Below are 20370 nucleotides of genomic sequence, written 5' to 3'. Positions count from 1 at the left end.
TAAGAATCAAATACTCGTTAAGCTTTACCATCATTCTTTTTTTTTTGGAGTTTGCTACAAATCTTCTCTTATGCAGATTATCAAATGTATAGTAAACGAAAGGAATCCTACGGCATTTTCATCAGGTAAGTGCAGTTCTTACCTTAGTTTCTTGGCAAGTATACTCGACATTTGGAGAACAGTCTTTAAATCTCAATAACCCCTTCTTTGTTGAAAGCTTTGGAAGTGTTTCAGTTTCACCAGTGCTTGAGAAATTGTACAATGGCATTGATGCCAATACATCATCTTCCACTGGTTGCTTGACATCCTGAAACAACAATCACACATAATGAGTCTGCACTAGAAGCTCATAATGAATTATTCAGTAAAGGAATACTTTTCCTGCGATGAAGACTTAATTGACTACAGTAATGCATGCAGTTTCATAGATTAATAACCATCACAACACAGGATCCATAATTAAGAAATCTTTGTATACTTAGGTAATAATGTTTATACATTAAATGATTCAACACTCCGATCTCTAAAGGTAATCTTACAATACTTTGACTTGTAAATTTTGACAGTCTGGTGGTTGTGCATTTGAGTATATGGAAGGCATAATCTCTACCACGTGATGTCCTAATTAACTGCAAAAGTATGACATTTAATTCAAGGTGCATAACATTTAATTCAAGGTGCATGACATTTAATTCAAGGTGTACTTCATCTAAAATCAGACAAACATGAGTTAAATGCTAAGTGATCAGAAGTTGGTTAACATTGCACCAATTTTAATAATGTCCACAGATTTGGTCAGCCAATATATACTCATAGGTGATAAAAATAAGAATACAGAATTAAATAAAACTGAGTCCAACACTGACCACTGGGCAACTCCAGATACTGTACTACATGGTCAACCCAGCATTTACAGCTTGTAAGACACAGTGACAGAAGGTGTGACAGGGTAACTTAGTGAGACAGAGATGAAGCATGCTAAAGAGAGACTTAAGAGAAAGACACATAATGAGGTATATGTCTGTGTGCATGTGTGTGTATGTGCATGTTTGTAGCTAGAGAGAGAGAGATTTAAGTACAGTCTGCCTCAGGCTGCAATTTAAAATACTATATATGGCAACTGATCACTTGCCTTCAATTGTAAAGATACCTAAATCTAAAGAGATGTGATCATGCAGAAAACATTCAGTAAAGGTCAGGCATCACAATGGCAAACACACCATTTTTCAAATGGCAAAATATCCAATCTGCAACAGTGTCAGGCAGACCAGACAGAAGTAGCTCAGAAGGTCCCAGGATCTGGAATGTGCAAAGTGGTCCAAGCTTGCAATCAGTCTTGACTTACACATGCGTGCACAATGTACCATCAGCTTAGTGCCAACAGAAAGGACATACCTGGCTGCTGCTAACGTAACAGTAGCACACTAAGTAGAAGCGGATATGAACTTGGAGCCATCTTTCCACCCTTGAGATAATAAAGTTTTTACTGGACTACAACCTTCTGCAATATTTTTTAAGCAGCAGATCTCTTGTTTGACAGGGATCTCACTATGACAGAAACAGTGTGATAATAAAACTCAAGTAGCATCATCGTCTGAGTAACTCATGAGCATTCTGATTTACAAAGTTATCTAAATTGGATGTGTTGCACTCTTAAAAGCTGAAGGGACAGATTACAAAAGAACAAAATATTCGCTCTCAGTGTAAGTGATTTATACCAAGAACAAAGTCTTTAGGAATCAGGACAGGCTTACACTGGAGTAAGTGACTTACTTTGGTGTAAGGACCATCACTAAACAGGCTTACTCCAGAGGCTAAATTCCAAAAGATTTGCTCTCAATATAACTGCATTCAGGCCTTTAAAGCCAAATCCCACTAGCTGTACACATGACATGCTTCACCCTTTTTAAGGGTTTACAGCATAAGTGGTCAGTTTGACCTGTGATAAATATCAGCTTGTTTGTTTATTTATTTGACATTTGTTTACCGGGATAGTCCATCTGGGTAATATAACCCACTTTCAGCAGAGGCCCAAGGAGAAAAGCTCTACATTTATGACTTGGTTACACATTTGTACAATTGGATGACTTATATGAGACTACACAATTGGAAATCTGTGAACAAGCACTTGGAGTTACTTATATCTTGCTAAAACATGTTATGTTAAATGTGAAGGCTGCCAGCCTAGCCAGACAGAATTGTGCAGATAATTATATCACTTGGAAATATCAATGTAAGACAAAAGCTTGCTGTCTTAAATGACAAAAATACTGTTACATGTGGAACTGGAAATAAATGTGACAATAGTGCACTCTACTGACCAAAGTAAAACATGTGGTGACCCTTTGATGTAGACAGTGGGGCCGAGGGGTCTAGATGATGAAATTCTTTCTATTGTTTTAACCAAGAGTTAAACTGCTAGATTTAAACATGCAAATGTATTTTTATTGCTCTGCTCCTGACCAGCTGCAAGATAACAAACGGGAGATGTTAAAAATGTAAATGTAGTTAATGTGTAGCCTGGGAACTCCACACACTATAGACCCAGTCTCACATAGTACCATCACAACCTCAAATCATACACATAAACACACAAAGACATACTCGGCGGCTCTGATCAAAAATCTACCAAAACAGCAGAGGCCACCAAAGCAGACACCCAAACAACCACCACCTCAGAACACAACACCTGCAACACATAGACCTCACAGTCAGAGTGTCAAACAGTCACAGCCCTTAAGGCCAAACACAATGCCAGACACACTAGTCATTGGTGACTCCATAGTCAGACACACTGACGTCCCGCTCACCAGACTGAGTAAGGAGAAGGTCACAGTAAGCTGCCTGTCGGGCGCTAGAATCCGCCACATAACGCAAGCACTCAGGTCTCTCAACAGCAGGTACAAATACGACTCAGTCATTGTCCACGCTGGTGTAAGCGACCTGAGACGTACCTCCTTGGACTACATGAAAAGAGACATTGAGGAGCTCTCTGATTATGTAGCCCAGGCAGGTATGACCCTGACCTTGAGCAGTATCCTACCTTCACCAAGAATGATGCCACAATACAGAGATAAGATGATCAGCTTTAACAATTGGCTTAAACTCTGGTGTCATTCAAAGGGGATCCAATGTCTGTCTGCCTGAGATGACATGCTGGACAAGCCACGCTGCTTAGGGACGGCTTGCACCTGTCACCCTGGGATTCCGGATATTGGCAAAGGCTCTTGCCACCCCATAGTGCCTTTTTAGGCAAGGCTCAAATTCTAAACCTACCACCTAGAACACAAAAAGGAAAAAACTAAGGGTAATGCTGCTCAATGCCAGAAGTCTAAATCTCAAAATGCACTTTTCGAGGCCCTTCTCAGTATGGAGAACATCGATGTCTGTGCAGTGACAGAAACCTGGTTCAAGGCTCCTGAGAGCACCCCAGCACTATCAGGTTTTACCTCTTATCATGCGTTCCGCCCCAAAATCCGGACAATACCAAGAAAGGAGGGTATCCATATTCATCAAGGACACCCACACCTCAAGACTGGTGGCAACGCACGATGCATCGGAGACCATCCAGGTGCAATTAACCATAGGCAAGACTGCTCTGCAAATTGTAGCATGTTACAGGCCACCCTCACAAACTCAGGAACCTCACATGGCCTTCCTGAAAACACTAGAGGGATAAATGTATCACCAAACACCATCATACTAGGTGACTTCAATTACCCTAATATAGACTGGGAACACTACTCAAGCCCAAACACCCTAGCCCAAAAGTTCCTGGAATTCATAAACTCAAATGCCATGGAACAACTAGTCACCATCCCCACAAGAGGAGAAAACATACTTGATCTCATCATCACGAACATGGGAGCACAATGTTCAACACCGAAGTATACCCCTCACTGGTGAGATCAGATCACAAACTAATCTCGCTGGAGGTCCTCATCCCACCCCACCTGAAATAAAAGACCACAGTAAAGAACTTCTCGAAAGCCGACTTCACACTTCTAAAGACTAGTGTGGTCTCCTTTAAGGCCCCGAGCCGCGGAAAACAGTACTCAAGCCGCTGAATCACTTACAAATGCCTTCTACCAGCACCTGCAGGACTGCATGGATAAGGCAATCCCAAGCAAAACAAAGACTCTTTGTACCAAAGGCAAGCGTCCAGTCTGGTGGACCCCAGCCATAAACAAACTCTACAACAAAAGGAGGAAGCTACTACAAGATAGAGCAAAATCCTTAAAAGGTAAGACACCCTTGATCACTATAAGTAAAAACTAAGAGCTCTCATAAAATCATCCAAAGCAAATTTTGAGAGAAAAATAGCTAAAGACTCAAAAGACAATCATAAGGCCTTCTTTAGCTATGTTAGAAACCTGGGAGGAAACTCCCAGATATGCTCAGAACTAGTTCAAAATGATGTGAAGATTACTGATCCTACAGACATTGCCAACATACTGGCTGACAGGTTCAGTGCAAACTTCTCCCCTCCCCAAAAGGAGAGATATCTATACTGGCGATTGCAGCCCTCCAAACATCTCCAACGCCCAAGTGAGAACTGCTCTCTCCAAAGCAAAAAACAGCATCCATGGGACCTGATGGTGTCCCCGGCTGTGTGCTCCACGAACTCAACGAGGAATTAAACCCACAGCTAGGACAGCTGTTTAATCATAGTCTTACCTCTGGATCATTACCCAGGAGTGGTGCACTGCAACTGTGGTCCTACTTCACAAAGGCGGTGCCTCCACCGACCCTGGAAATTACCGCCCATTAGCTTGACAAGCCTTATCTGCAAAGCCATGGAGAGGATCATAATGGACCTCATAAATAAAGACATAGGGAATTTGCAGACTTTGGATCCATCCCAGTTTGGCTTTGTCAAAGGCAGATCATGCCTTCTAAACTTGGTTGACTTTTTGAAACAGTCACCAAAGCCATTGATGAGGGAAAGGCAGTCCATACAGCCTACCTCGATCTGGCGCCTTCGATACAATACCCCACTCGGGTATCATTGAAAAACTCATCAGCTTAAATGTTAACCCATACATCACAAGATGGGTTGCAAACTGGCTGAGTGACAGAACCCACAGGGTCAGAGTTGCTGGCGCCATGTCAGACTCAAAGCCTGTCACAAGTGGTGTACCACAGGGCTCAGTCCTGGGCCCACTCTTGTTTGGCATCTACTTTTCCGGTACAAGCAAACACAGGAGGGTTATGGCTGACAAAGTTTGCAGATGACTGCAAACTGGGCCATAGTAGAAAACACATCTGACACAGATATCCTTCAGAAGGGTCTCACAGAAACAGATAACTGGTGCCAGAGCCATGGCCTAAAGTTAAATGCCAAAAATGCATAGTCATACCCTTCGGGAAAAACAAGGTTACCCCTAGCTACCAAATAGGTGGCAATCCACTGAGCACAGAAGAAGTTATCAGGGACCTGGGGACCCAGGTTGATAGTAGTCTGTCATTCGACACCCATGTAGCTAAAGTAGTTAGGAAGACCTTCTACATTGCCCACCTTATCATGAAGGGATTCTCATCTAGATCAAGGGAGGTCATAGTCTCCCTATACTCATCACTCATCAGACCAATGATAGAGTACAATGCCCCATTCGGAATGTATCTGACCCGACACTTGCAGCAGCTGGAGAGGCCACAAAGTTCCTCACCAAAAGGATAAAGGGTCTCAAACATCTGTCCTATGCTGCCCGACTGAAAGAACTCCAGCTCTATTCAGTCGCTTGCTCAGAGGTGACCTTTGCCTAACATACAAGGCCATGTCAAACCCAGATTTGATGAATATGCTTCACCTCAAAAATCTAGATCCGTCAGAGCCACAAGGGCGCGAGACTTAAACCTCGACACGGCTATTAATAGGACGTGCTGGAGGGATAGATTCATCACCCAAAGACTCCCTATGCTGTGGAATAAAATCCTGGTATATGTGAGGCAGAGCACCTCGCTGGCCTTGTTCAAGAGAAATCTTGACCAATAGATGGGAGATCGCAGATATACCCCAGGGATTACCTCAGTGTCACTGCTCGACAGAGGCACAGCAAAATAATGGGTATAGTTCCCCATACTAAAGGGGTGGCGTAAGCCACAAAACTATGGGCTAGGCTTGTAAATGCCCTCGGGCAGATAGCCTAGTATGAACCTATGAACCTATGAATGATGTAATGTTTAGCAGAACTGCAGTTTCAATTTAAACAGTGAGAACCAGAGATTACTGAGCATTTTTGTCTCTATCATCCAACTCACAGCACTCTGCCTGTTGTCTTATGCAAGTTATCTTAGACTTGTGTTTTCTTTTAGGAATAGCTAGAATCTAGAAAGATTACACTAAGTGTTTTTCTGTTATGTCAGAACTGTACTACTGAATTATTTTAAGTATTTCTGTGTGATCTCCTCTGAACTATTGACTAGCACTGACTGTGTAGTAGAAAGTATTGTCTTGTGATTTTAATTATTTATTATTAAACATTTTAAAACCTTTTAACTGTGGCTGGTTTTGCGTAGAGATAATTTAAGCTCTACAGTAAATTGTATATTTATAGAGTTTACTGTCCAAGTCACTCCAAATAAGCTTTGACTGATTATTCACACTTACCAACTGGATAATAATATTGCACAGTAATAACTGGACACCCTTTTAAGGGTCTTTGTGTAGCTGATAATTATTAGCTGGGTGGTGGCAGGGTACTACCGTACAGTCTGGAAAAGGGGGCACAGCTGGAGAACCTGTGCCAGCCTTCCACAGGAGTGTCTGTGTGGTTGTATAAACTTATCTCAAAGTGTGTGTGTGTGTGTGTGTGTGTGTGTGTGTGTGTGTGTGTGTGTGTGTGTGTGTGTGTGTGTGTGTGTCAGCTATTTGGGCAGGGACACAAAGCACTGGTTAGATAGAGCGGGTGCTGGATATTTTAGCTTGCCCAGCTAGGCTGAGATCTGAACCCTATAACTGTGCCAGTGGGGAGTCTTATTGGGGACCTGGGGAGCAAGAGAGCGACCAGTCCCGAACTGACTGTGATCTCTGTGTGCTTTTAAGGGAAATTGCACTTTACTGTGTGTATTTGTTATCCTTTCCTCATATATGAGATGCCCTCTCTGGTGTTAGTGGTGAGGATTGAGGATCCTTGATTGCTGCGCCAGGGCACGCGTGTCACATTAAACACTTTAGATTTTACAGATAATTCAGAATAAGCAGACTGGATTCATAGGGTTGCTTATATCATACTAAAACATATTATGCTAAACATTTAGATTTACATACAATCAGAATTAGCAGACTGGCTTCATAGAAATAAAAGTATTTTCTTAGATAGAATGCAGTCAGTCAGAATGTTTGGCCATTGCTAAGTACAGGCAGCATGGCAGGGAGAGGTGGGTGCATAGTTGTTAGCTGACAGCTTCTCACTTCCCAAACTGTTACTGAGGTTACTGGTAGAGAGTAGGGAAGTTACTGTATTGTGAGGAGGTAGTATAGAGTGCTAGAGGGGGAATTAGCCTAGAGTTAGGCATGTGTACAGTCATGATTTGTTTAGGTGTTCTTTTAAGGACGCTTTATAGAGAGGTAGGCTACGAGTTTGTCTTATACTTGAGGGGGGTTCCATATTTTTCAGGCAGAGTATGAGTATAGAGATGTTTCTGAGGTTTTAGAGGGTTTGTAGATTTCGAGTAGGTTTTTGTCTTCGGATCTGCGTGGTCTGCTAGGTTTGTATTGTTTGAGTTTGTTAGGGCAGGACAGGCAGTGGGTTTATGGATTAGGTTATGTAATGCAGTTAGGTGTGCATATGTTAGTTGGTCTGGTAATTCCAGACAATTTAGTTCTTGTAGTAGTATACAGTGATATGTACAGCAGTTGGAGTTTGTTGCAAACTCTGCTACTTTGTTGTAACATTGTTCAATTTTAGTTTGAGAGGAGTTTTATTGATTAGTTAGTATATTGGAACCGGATGAGAGCAGGAAGGCTTTTGCCAGGGCGGTCTTGGTTGGTGTGGCCAGCAATTGTTTGTTTCTGTAAAGCAGTCCTAGTTTTTTACGTGTCTCCTTAATATTTTGTTGGATATGAAGGTCAAAGGTGTGTCTGCTATCCATAACACCTAGCAGTTTAGTTTCTTGAATATTTTCAATAATAATTTTGTCAGCTGTGAGGATGTTAAATTGGTCTGCGTTGAGGGTGGCATTTTTGGGGTGAAAGACCATGAGTTTTTTTGGGGGAAGGGATTTAGAAAAATGTTGGGCCTTTGTGAGGCAGGATTCAATTGCTGTGAAAAAATTATGGGTTTTCTTTTGTAGTTCAGGGAGAGTATGAGATGTGCAGATTAGGTTTGAGTCATCTGCGTACTGAATTAATGTTCCTGGGGAAGAGGTGCTATGTAAGTTATTTGTGAATATGTTAAACAGTAGGATACCTAGGATGGGGCCTTGAGGAACTCCTGTAGGGTCTAGTAGGAAGGGGGAGAGTTGGTTAGACAATTTTACTGTTTTCTTCCAATCTAGTAGATAGCTCTGGAAGCACTAAGACTGGTACTAGAGCATCCTAGTTCGGATAGTGTTTCTAGAAGTAAAGGGTGTGAAACAGTGTCGAAAGCTTTTGAGAGGTCCAGGAATACAGCGGATACAAGATATCCTTTATCCCTGGCTCTGTTGATAGTGCCTGTAAAGGATATTAGTGCAGTGATGTGCTATGATCTGGCTAGAAGCCATGCAGTGATTTTGTAAGCAGGTTGTTTTAGAGTAGGTATTTCACTAACTGCTAGTGGACATTATCTTTCCATTATTTTAGACAGAGGGGATAGTACTGATATTGAGCAAAAAAAAGTTATGTTCTTATCATAACGTTCTATCTGTGTTATCGATCTTCATCTATTCTCGACAGCTGGGTTTATGGTTCCATTTCTTAGAGCCAGTTCGGCCGTTACACAGCTCGCACCAGCCAAAAATCTCTAGAGCTAAAGGTCTACGCACAATGCCCCCTTTCTAAACTACCTCATATCGAGTTAGCAGACTGATAGAAAGGTGGAAGAAACTTTATCAAAATGAAGAAGCCATATCCAAGGTGTGTCCCAACAAGACACCCAGGACCAAGGTTCACTCCTCCAGGAATCCACAGGAGGGGGAAGGAAGGTGAGATGCCAAGAACAGATGAAGATCGACAACACAGATGGAATGTTAGCAAGAACATAACTTCTTTATCTGATATTGTCAATCTTCAGCTATTCTTGACAGTTGGGACAGAGTCCCCAGCTACTTTAGATCCTGGGTGGCCCGATGGAAGGATACTTCTGAGAACCATAGAAACGAAGGAAGCTCTTCCCCTGGAGACCAGATCCAATTTGTAATGAGTAATAAATGTATGTGGAGTAGCCCACATTGCTGCTGCGCATATCTCACTCATGGAGACATTGGAATGATAAACAGCTGAAGTGGCCATCGATCTGGTGGAAAGTGTTCTCACAGACATTGGTAACGTAAGATTCCTTTTATTATAAATGTAAGTAATACAAACTCTCAGCCATTTTGACAAACTAACCTTGGAAGCAGATTTACCTAGAGTTGGGCCAGAAATGGATTCGAACAACTGTTCTGACTTCCTAAATTCCTTAGTTCTGCTGAGGCAGAAACATACTTGTCTGTGAACATCCAACAGGTGCAAGACAATATTCTCCTTTGTTGGAAAATTGGGGGAAAAATGGCAAGTCTATGGATTGATTAAAATTGGACTCTTAGACCACCTTTGGAAGAAAAGATGGACTGGTATAAGTGTAACTCTGTCCTTATGAAAAATTAAGTAAGAGGGTTTTGAACAAAGGGCCTGTAACTCAAGACACTCGCCTTGCAGAAGTTATCGCTATGAGGAAAAACGTTTTCCAGGAAAGAAACTTTAAGTCGCATGCTGCTGTTGGCTCAAAGGGAGTAAGTACTAGTGATGGCAGGATGATAGTTAGATCCCATGGGGTTAGGGGGGGGTCTTTAAATGGATGCTTTAGATGTCTGGTTCCTTTGAGGAAGACCTTACAGAGTCCATATGAAATTAAAGAAAGGTCTCTGATGTCATTATGGAAATTAGAGATGGCAGCTAAAATGACTAAATGTGGAAGCAGAAGTTCCTTCAGCAAAAAGGTTGGCCAGAAATTCTAAAACTTTTTCCAACGGGGCAGAAAAGAGGTCGAGATTACTATTGCAAGCTCAGATTGAAAATCTCTTCCATTTAGTAAGAGTTTCCTGGTGGATGGTTTATGAGATGCCAGCTGAATTCTCCACACTGGGGATGGTACACCATTATGCCTGACAACTAACAGAATTGGAGACTTTGAACATTGGGATGTACTAGTTCCCAAGGGTGAGACAGTAGGTCCAGAATCTGCAGACGGTGAACTAGATGAGGCCATATGAAGGGAAACAAAAATTGTAGAGGCCAATAAGGTGCAAATAAGGTGCAATGAGGATCACCTTGCTTCTCAACCTGGCTGCTTTCTTGAGAAATAGTGAGATCAGACGGGAAAGGAGGAAAGGCAGAGAAGAGACCCAAGGGCCAACTGAGAAGATGAGCATCTCTCGGGGACTACCCCTGAGGGGGAATTAGAGCAAAGTAGCTTCTGTACATGTTGTTTTTATGTGATGCAAAAAGATCGCAGCAAGGCTGGCTCCAGTGATGGAAAATCCTCTTAGCTATAATTGAGATTGAGAGACCAATCGTGAGGCAGTAGAATGCACCTGCTAAGCTTGTCTGCTATCGCGTTTGAACTCTCCAGGATGTGTGTTGCTATCAGAAAGAAGTTGGAGGCAATGGCCCATTGCCACACTCTGAGGGCTTCTCAACACACGGGGTAGATGCAGATTGGAGTGCAAGTGATGTGCGCTGTATCTTTAAGAAGCAGTCAAGGCTTTACATGCACATATAAAATCCCAGACATGTGCACTCTGTGGGGCCATTCTTAAGAGCAGTCACAGTGACAGCATGCATGAACGCAGTTGTTGGTTTGTATACAAGTTAAAGTCAGTAACCTTAAGTGATTATGTGTTTGTATAAAATAAAGCTGCTTGAACAGAACCCATGAAGACTCTTCTATTGTATTCAGAGGGGGAGAGCAACATGGTGTCAAAACTGGGATGGAAGAGAATAAAATCCAGAGCAATGAGTTGCAGAGATGACAGTGAAGGTAAAACTGACAAAGTGAACAAATAGACCCAGAAAAGAATCAAAGGTAATGAGAAGTAACACAAATTGTTTACTTGCTAGAAAAGACAAAACGGGGCATTAACAAGGGCACAAACCACACTATTAAGAAAGTGGAAGGCATGAAAAGTTTGTTGACTAAAAGAAGACGTTTAAAATAAATGTATTTGATGGAGTGATTAATAGTAAAGCTAAATTAGCATGTTTAAAGATAAAATGAGAACTTGTAAAGTAAAATGAGCATGTTTCAAGCAAAACTGGGCATCTTTAGAGAAAAACAAGTACAAGAAAAGTACATTGGGCATGAAAAGGGCTTAAACGAGTAAAACAAATATAATACGGGCAAAAGCGGCACATTAAGCAGAACTATAAAGCAAGGCAACTGCATATGTTTTGGCAAAGTGCTATGTTTTGGCATAACTATGACTTCGTATTGTATAAAAGGTATAACTAAAGTTGTCTGAAGTATCTCAAAGTATGTAAAAGTGCTTACAGTGTGTGCTTATTACTGTACATGTATTTTGAAAAGTTTACTGTGTGCAAAGTGCAACTATTTTGTGAAATACAGTCAAATTACAGCCAGTTTGAAAAGTTTCTTGTGCTGGGTGTGTTTATTCCCAAACTACCGCCATTACAGTGTGTTTCTTGCACTGTAGAGAACTGCCTAGCAAGGTACCCCCATTTTGGGGACATTTCAGTGTGCTGTAAGCAGTTATTCACAAAGTGCAATTACTTGGACATCTCTTGCCCTATTTACTAGCATTGTGCAGTTATTTGATATGTGTCTTACAATAAGAGGTGATTTCTTGCAAAAGTCGGCATTACAAAGAGTATTACAGTGCCCAAGAGTTATTCAGTCACATGGTAAAGTTGTTTGAAATGTTTCTTAAAATGATGATAAATGACTTTGGCAGAATGATGGTAAATAACTCCAGCACTTTAGCCTTTCAAACAATATTACAAAAGTATAAAGTGCCCGAAAAGTTTATTTCGCAAAGCCCAGTTATTCAGTGGTACTACGAGTTGGTCTGTTAGCACTATTTCAAAAAACCCAAAAGGTATATATTTATAAGTACAAAGTCAGTGGACAAAGTTACAAATAGTGGCATAAGCTTCTGCCATGTGTGTATGTTTGTGCTTATTTGCAAAACCCTTCACTGGTATGTGTTAATATGGCAGACGGATTTCGAAAGCCCCTACTTGTATTTGATCAGAATATTGCAGAAAACTGGAGAATATTTGAACAAGAGTACCATATTTTTATACAAGCAGCTTATCCAGATAGAGATGTATGCACTAGAGCATTCATTTTGCTAAACCTAGCTGGGTCAGAGGCCATAGAAAGAGAGCATTCATTTGTGTATGCAACTGCAGTATATGAGGGAGAAGGTGAAAACCGTCACATTGTTCTGAAAGATGAATCAAGGGAAGATCCTGAGTGTTTGAAGTGCAAGTTGAGAGAAATGTGTAACCCCCAGACAAATATTACACTACAGAGGCATTTGTTTTACACAAGAGATCCAGAAACCGGGCGAAACATATGTAGCTTATACAACTGACCCGAGAAACAAAGCTAAGACGTGTCAGTTTGGTGACTTAAAAATGAACTGATAAAGGACAGGCTTGTGTGTGGTATTAACAGTGCTGCCGTGAGAAAGATTTTACTTCGTGACAGTGATTTAACATTGAGCAAAGCCAGAGATATTTGCCAAATTCATGAGGTGACCACAAAACACACAAGTATGCTTGCAAGTGACAAGGGCATGGTTTCAGTTGGCTCTAGAGTAAATGTAGACAGCATGCAACATGTGGCAAGCAAAAGCAGGCCCAAGCACGTGGCAGCTACAGGGTTTCCAAGGAAGATGCACAGCTTTCCAGCAAATTCTAAAAATGGAGCAAGTTCCAGCTCAAAGCAATACAAGCATGAATCAGCAAAACCCAAGTCTAACTTTATTGTTAACTATCACAACTGTGTTGCAAATCATGAGTCTAAAAGAAGTGCTTAGCACTGGGTCAGCAATGTCATAAGTGTAAAAAAATAGAACCACTTCCAAATGTTTTGTAAATCGAGTAAGCCTCACACAGTTGCAAAGAAAGGTCACACAAAAAAGTAAGTTGATCAAGTAGAGTCAAAGCAGTCAGCTTTCGATGTGGATTAGTTTCATAGGTAGGTAATAGGCCATCGGCCCAAGGGCCTACATACGCCTAGCCAACAAGGTTCCCTGGCTTACGTCACCCAAGAAAGTTATTTTCCTGTGCCACTGTCGAGCAGAGCCATTGTGCATCTTTGCTTGATGAAAGAGTTGATGCAGTGAATTTATTAGCAAGGAGCAAAGTATTTTGTACTGTCAGGATTAATGGAAAATCCGCAGAGCTTAAAGTAGACACTGGTTCAAAGTGCAATGTTATATCAGCAGACACATTTGCTAAAGTGAAAACCAGTGAACAAGTCAGTGTAGCCAGTAATGCGAGACTTGTTGCTTATGGAGGTGAAGAAATCCAAACAGAAGGTTCAGTGATGCTTTTATGTTATTTGGCCAAGAACTTGTTACAACTTGTTATTCTACGTAGTCAGAAGGCCAGTGCAATCTTTACTGGGTCTCAAAGATAGTCTGAGAATGAATCTGCTTTCTTTTGCTACAGAAGTTCATCATGTAATTGCATTTCCAAGTTCTAATTTTTCAGAAGCCATTTTCTCAGAATATGCTGATGTTTTCTATGACAAGTTAGGCAAACTTCATTTCTAACTACTTTTGGTACTCCGTTTGGCAGATACAGATTCCTAAGGATGCCATTTGGAATAAATTCTGCGAGTGAAGTCTTTCAGCTTGCAATGGAGCAAATTTTTTCAGGTTATCCCTGTGCCATAATACTGGGTGATTTACTGGCTGGAGGCAATGGTGAAGCAGAGCATGACAGAAATCTAAAGAAAGTTCTAGAATGAGCATATGAGGTACATTTGAAGCTCAATCCTCTGAAGTGTAAATTCAGACTTCCATAAATTACCTACGTTGGTCATTTGTTCACAAGTACAGGCTTGAGACCAGACCCAACCAAGCAAACCGCTATTCTTGAAATGTCAGCACCAGATAATGTATAAGCTCTACACAGTTTTCTAGGCATGATCAACTATTGAGGCAAGTTTATACCAGACTTCAGTTAGCCGACAGCACCTTTAAGAGAGCTAATGCACAAAAATGTTGCATGGTCATGGTGGGAACAGCGCCAGAAGGCATTTGAAGACCTTAAGCAGAAAACTGCCACCCCACCTACATTAAGATAATATGACATGAACAAACCAGTTGCTCTTTCCTGTGATGTTTCAAAATCTGGTCTAGGAGCAGTCACACTTCAAGAGGGTAGACCGGTAGCCTATGCATCTAGAGTACTTACTCAAACTGATATGCAGTATGCTCAAATTGAGAAAAAACTTTTGGCAACAGTATTTGCATGTTCAAACTTTCAGGATTATATTTATGGTCAAGCTATTCAGATTGAAATTAACCACCAACCTTTAGTTACTATTCTAAAAAAGCCTATGCATTCCGCTCCAGCAAGATTACAGAGAATGATGCTCAAATTGGAACAGAACAATTTCGACATGGTCTAAACAAAAGGCAAACTTGCTTTATCTGGCTGATACCTTATCCAGATTGCCCAGAAATACCACAGAATAGCTTAACACAGAGAATTTTGACTTTGATGTGATGTCAGTGTATAATTTTTTCCACCACTGACTTGATGAGTTAAGAGATCACACTCAGACTGATCCAATTTCACAGAAGCTGAATCACTACATTAATGTTGGTTGGCCTTCAAAACGCTCTAGTATACCACCTGAAATGCAAACCTATTTTCCTTACAGAGATGAATTGTTGATGGAAGATGGCATTATTTTCAAAGGTCCAAAAACTGTTGTTTCTGCTTCCTTACAACAAAAGTATATCCAGATTTTGCATTGTGGTCACCCAGGATCCACATCAACTATAAGAAGAGCTACAAAATTAGTGTTTTGGCCTTCCTTACCAAAGACATTGATAAAGTACTTTCTTCTTGTTCAGAATGCCCTAGTACTAGACAGCATTTCCTAAGAGAACCACCAGCTAAGTCCAGTTCCTGAACTACCTTGGTCAATTGTTGCAACGGATGTGGAACAATCAACACTATTTGGTTTTGGTAGACTCTTAATTGAATTGGTTTGAGACTGATCTACTACTTAACTTCCACTGCTGTTATTACTACATTGAAATGTCATTTCTCAGTTCATGGTAGTCCACACAAAGTTCCTTCCAACAATGGTACTCCATTTACTAGCCAGTTGTTTCAAAAATTTGCAAAAGAATGGATTACTAAACAGGTTGTGGCCTGCTTCTCTTCCAGGGATTTGTGCTAACATTTTGCTTCTGGTGACAGAAGAAGCAAAGGAATACTGTATCTCAACAGTGTGAAGCTGTGCTGAGTCTAGAATTAGTAGTAGCCAAGCAGTAGCCATTCATGCGACTCCCCTATTTTCATCATTCTTGACAACCTAATTCTTTATTTTTCAGTTAAGTACTGCTTGATTTCTTTCTAACTTCAGAATATCTGCCTAAATACTTCATCCTTAAATTTTCAGGGTCTACATAGTAGTTTCCCCTCAAGTGCTTGGCAGTGCTCTGTACAGACTCAGACACCTTGAGTGACGTTTTTCCTATAAAGGACTATATAAGGAAACAGCTCCACTACTTAGTAATAATGACCATCCCCCTCCTGGCATGTCTAAAGGTCAGTTTCCTGTGCTTTTCCTATTAACCTGGTAAACTTGGGCATTCTGAGGCAGTGTAGCAACTGCCTCATGTACACAAACAACCCTCTCCCTCTTACCTTCCAACACTCAGACTTGTGAGAGATGCACTTATATATCCAAACTGGAAGCCATGCACTCTCAAGCCAAGACCAGAATAGCTGATCAAGAGGAGAAGGTCAACACCTGCACCACGCCACATGCAACACATAGCCCCCCAGAACACCCACCATCACAGCTCTCACATAAAAACATGAACCACACGCCCACCTTCATGGAGGCTCTCAATAGAAATCTACCCAAATAGCAGAGACCTCCAAGGCAGAAATGCACTCAACCACCACAACAAAACACAAACCACAAGCCACGTAGCTCACCTACACAGTGTGTCCCTCATCCTAAGCTCCTAAGGCAAAACAGCTTGTCCAATACACTAATCATAGGTGACTTGATAGTGAGGCACACTGATGTCCCACTCACTAGGTTGAATAAGGAGAAGGTAACAGTCAGCTGTCTATCAGGTGCCAGAACCAGACACAACACACACACTCAGGTCACTCCACAACAAGTACAAGTATCACTCTGTCACCGTCCATGTGGGTGTGAATGACCTAAGAAGCACCTCCCTGGACTACATGAAAAGATAACATGAAGGAGCTCTGGCATTATGTGGCCCAGGCAGGCATGACCCTAGCCCTGAGCAGCATCCTACAGTCATCCAGAATGATACCACAGTACAAGCAGAAAACGATTGGCTTCAACAGTTAGCTAAGTTTCTGGTGTCATTCTAAGGGGATCCAGTATATGTCTGCTTCGGATGACATGACTAACAGACCTTGATGCTTTGCCAGAGATGGCCTGCATCTGTCACACGCTGGGTTTCCGGATGCTGGCTAAGTCTCTTGCCATCCCTATAGTGCCTTTTTTAGGCAATGTTCCAAAGACCAAATTACCACCATACCAGCTATAAATAAATGCAATCTGAGGGTCATGCTGCTCAACGCTAGAAGTCTAAATCTCAAGATGCACTTGCTCGAAGCACTCCTCAACATTGACATGTGTGCTGTAACGGAAACCTGGTTTAAAGCAGCAGAAAGCACCCCTGCACTACCAGGCTATAACTCATTACACAGCTTTTGGCCCCAGAACATGGACCGAAGCTCCAAAGGTGGTGGTGTCTCCATAGTCATAAAGGATATACACACTTCCGTAGCCCAGCATAATGCATCGGAGATACTTCAGGTACAACCAACATTGGGTAAGATGGTGATTCAGGTCATAGCCTGCTATAGTTCCCCAACCATGTCCCAAGACGCTCACTCCACATTCCAAAGCACCCTGGAAACTATTAAGGTCTAACCCAGCACACTCATTCTAGGTGACTTCAACTACCCCTCCATCAGCTGGGAAAACTACTCATGCACCAATACACTGGCCCAACGCTTCCTGGAATTCATCAATTCCATTGTCTTGGACCAGCTTATTCTTACCCCCACTAGAGGAAGCAACATTCTTGACCTGGTTATTACTAACATAGGTCATCATTGCTCTACACCAAAAGTCAATTCTTCCTTGGTTAGATCCGACCACAATCTAATCACCATGGAAATCCACATCTCACCCACACCCCCCGCAAAGGTAACCACCATGAAAAACTTCCCCAAAGCTGATTTTGAGCTTCTAAAAACAGAGGTGGCTAACTTCAAAGCACCCATGTCAATGGAAAATAGATGCATGACTGCCAAATCATACACCAATGTACTGTACGAACACGTACATAAATGCATGGAACTAGTCATACCCAACAGAACCAAGAAGCCCTCCTCCAAAAAAAGGAAGCCAATCTAGTGGTCCCCTGCCATTAATAAACTCTACAGTAGAAGGAAGAAACTGCTGCAGAAAATGGTGAAGTCCCAAAACTGAAAAAACTCCCTTATTAGTCTCAACAAAAGGTTGAGATCCTTCATCAAAACCTCTAAAGCCAGCTATGAAGGCAGAATTGCTGCAGACACTAAAAACAACCACAAGGCCTTCTATAGTTATATCAAGAATCTCCATGGGAATACCCAGGTTTGCTCTGAGTTACTGCACAATGGTACCGCCTATACTGAACCAACGGATATTGCCAACATACTGGCTGACAGATTCAGTGCCAACTTTACCCCTCTCTCCCCCCTTAAAGGACCAATCACAATACTGGAGGAATGCCATCCACCCAGCATTACTGCAGCACAGGTTAAAGCTGCATTATCCAAGGCCAAGAATACAGCTTCCATGGGACCTGACAATATCCCTGGCTGTGTTCTACATGAATTACAAAGTGAACAGGCACCACATCTGTGTGCCCTGTTCAATTACGGCCTCACCTCAGGCTTTGTCCCTACCGAATGGTGCACTGCTACAGTCATCCCTCTCCATAAAGGGGGAGCGACTACAGACCCTGGGAATTATTGTCACATTAGCCTGATGAGTCTGATTTGTAAGGCCATGGAGTGTATCATCATGGGCCTAATTAACAAGGACATAGGGAATCTCCAAACTCTAGATCCCTCACAATTTGGTTTTGTGAAAGGTAGACCATGCCTGCTCAACCTGGTTGACTTCTTTGAGTCAAGTCACCAGAGCTGTGGATGAGAGCAAGGCAGTTCATACAGCCTATCGCGATCTGGCCAAGGCCTCTGATACCATTCAACACTCAGGAATTATTGGTAAACTCATCAAACTAGGCATCAACCCCTATATCACTAAGTGGGTTAAAAACGGGCTCATAGATAGAACCCACAGTGTGAAAGTAGCGAACTCCAAGTCAGACTACCGACCAGTCACGAGTGGAGTCCTACAGGGATTGGTCCTGGATCCTCTCCTGTTTGGCATCTACTTCTCAGAAGTCCAGGCCAACACGAAGGGACTCTGGCTGTCCAAGTTTGCAGATGACTGCAAGCTGGGAGCTACTATTAACTCCCCAGGTGATGTAGACATCCTGCAGAAAGGCCTCACTGAGACCAATGACTGGTGTCGAAAGCATGGCCATAAGCTTAGTGTCAAAATATACGTCATCCCCTTTAGGAAAAACTGAGTTCCCATTAATTACCACACCGATGGGAGCCCACTGAACACTGAAGGCATTACAAGAGATGTGGGTTCACAGGTTGACAGCAACCACTCCTTAGACCACCACACTGCCACTGTGGTCAGAAAGTCCTTCTATGTGGCACATCTCATTACCAAGGGTTTTGCATCCAGGAAGAAAAAGGTAATCATCTCTCTCTACTCTTCCCTCATTAGACCACTCATCGAGTATAATGCCCCATTTGGCATGTACCTCACTAGACACATGCAATAGCTGGAAAGGCCACAAAAAACTCATGAAGAGGATCCTAGGATTTAAACACATGTCCTACATGGGCAGACAAAAAACTCCAGCTATTCTCGGTCTCATATCGTCTACCACGAGGCGATCTCCGTTTGGCTTACAAAGTCATGTCTGACCCAGCTCTGTTAGAAATGCTACATCTAAAAAAAATACCAATCCCTCCACACCACATGCTTCAGAGACCTCAAACTCATTACCACAATCAACAGAACATGCTTGAGGGAAAGGTTCATAACCCAGGGACTGCCCATGCTCTGGAACAGACTTCCCATACATGTCAAGCAGAGCAGCTCACTGGCTCTCTTCAACAGAAATCTTGATGAGCAGATGAGAAATAAAAAGTTCACCCAGGGATCACTCCAGTGGCTCTACTTGATAGAGGCACTGGGAACTTATGCCGGACGGCACAATGCCAGGGCACTTCTATGGGCTAGGGTTGTAAAGCCTCCAGGGCCATTAGCCTAGTACACTCCTATGACCCTATGAACCTATGTCACTAGTAGTCCTGAATATCCTCAGTCCAAAGGTCTAGCTGAACGTGCAGTACAGAGTGCAAAACAATTACTTGAAAGGTCAAAGTATGACAATACCGATGAGTTCTTGAATTCACTTAATCTCAGAAACGTACCCCGTGATGATACTCTTGGCTCACCTGCTGAAAGACTAGAACTATGCTGATCATTAATTCCAGTCTACTGAAGCCTAAACCTAAGAACAATAAAACCATCAAGGCTCAGTTGTTTAAGGAGCATAACATCCAGAAATCTAGTTATGACCGATCAAGCAGATTACTTCGTCCATTGACAGAAGGAGAGGTGGTAAGAATCTGGACAACAAAAGATTTTGATCGACTAGCACAGACTACAGGCATCTGTGTTAAACCAAGAACTTATCTGGTAGACTTCGAAGGTATGGAATATAGGAGAAACTGTAGAAATCTTCTTCCTGTACCAGAATCACCATCATAATCACAACATTGTTTCTGTGATGCAGACTTCAAATCCAAGAGTGAATCAGACACTGTTCCCATACCAG

General features: G+C 42.1%; 1 protein-coding gene across 2 annotated transcripts in view; it reads right to left on the bottom strand.

Annotated features, from left to right (window-relative positions):
- Positions 1–106: 106 nt before the first annotated feature.
- Positions 107–20370, bottom strand: part of LOC122790321 — a 229966-nt gene continuing 209702 nt past the window's right edge. For both annotated transcript variants that reach the window (XM_044057845.1, XM_044057844.1), the window contains exon 3: positions 107–307. In XM_044057845.1, coding sequence (XP_043913780.1) covers positions 122–307 — 186 coding nt within the window. In that variant the 3' untranslated portion in view covers positions 107–121. The remainder of the gene's footprint in view (positions 308–20370) is intronic.

The sequence above is a fragment of the Protopterus annectens genome, chromosome 16.part0 (genome assembly GCF_019279795.1).
Source record: "Protopterus annectens isolate FY-2018-M chromosome 16.part0, PAN1.0, whole genome shotgun sequence".
Taxonomy (NCBI): Eukaryota; Metazoa; Chordata; order Ceratodontiformes; family Protopteridae; genus Protopterus; species Protopterus annectens.
The sequence above is the reverse complement of the archived record's forward strand: the minus strand, read 5'-3'. Positions and strand labels throughout refer to the sequence as shown.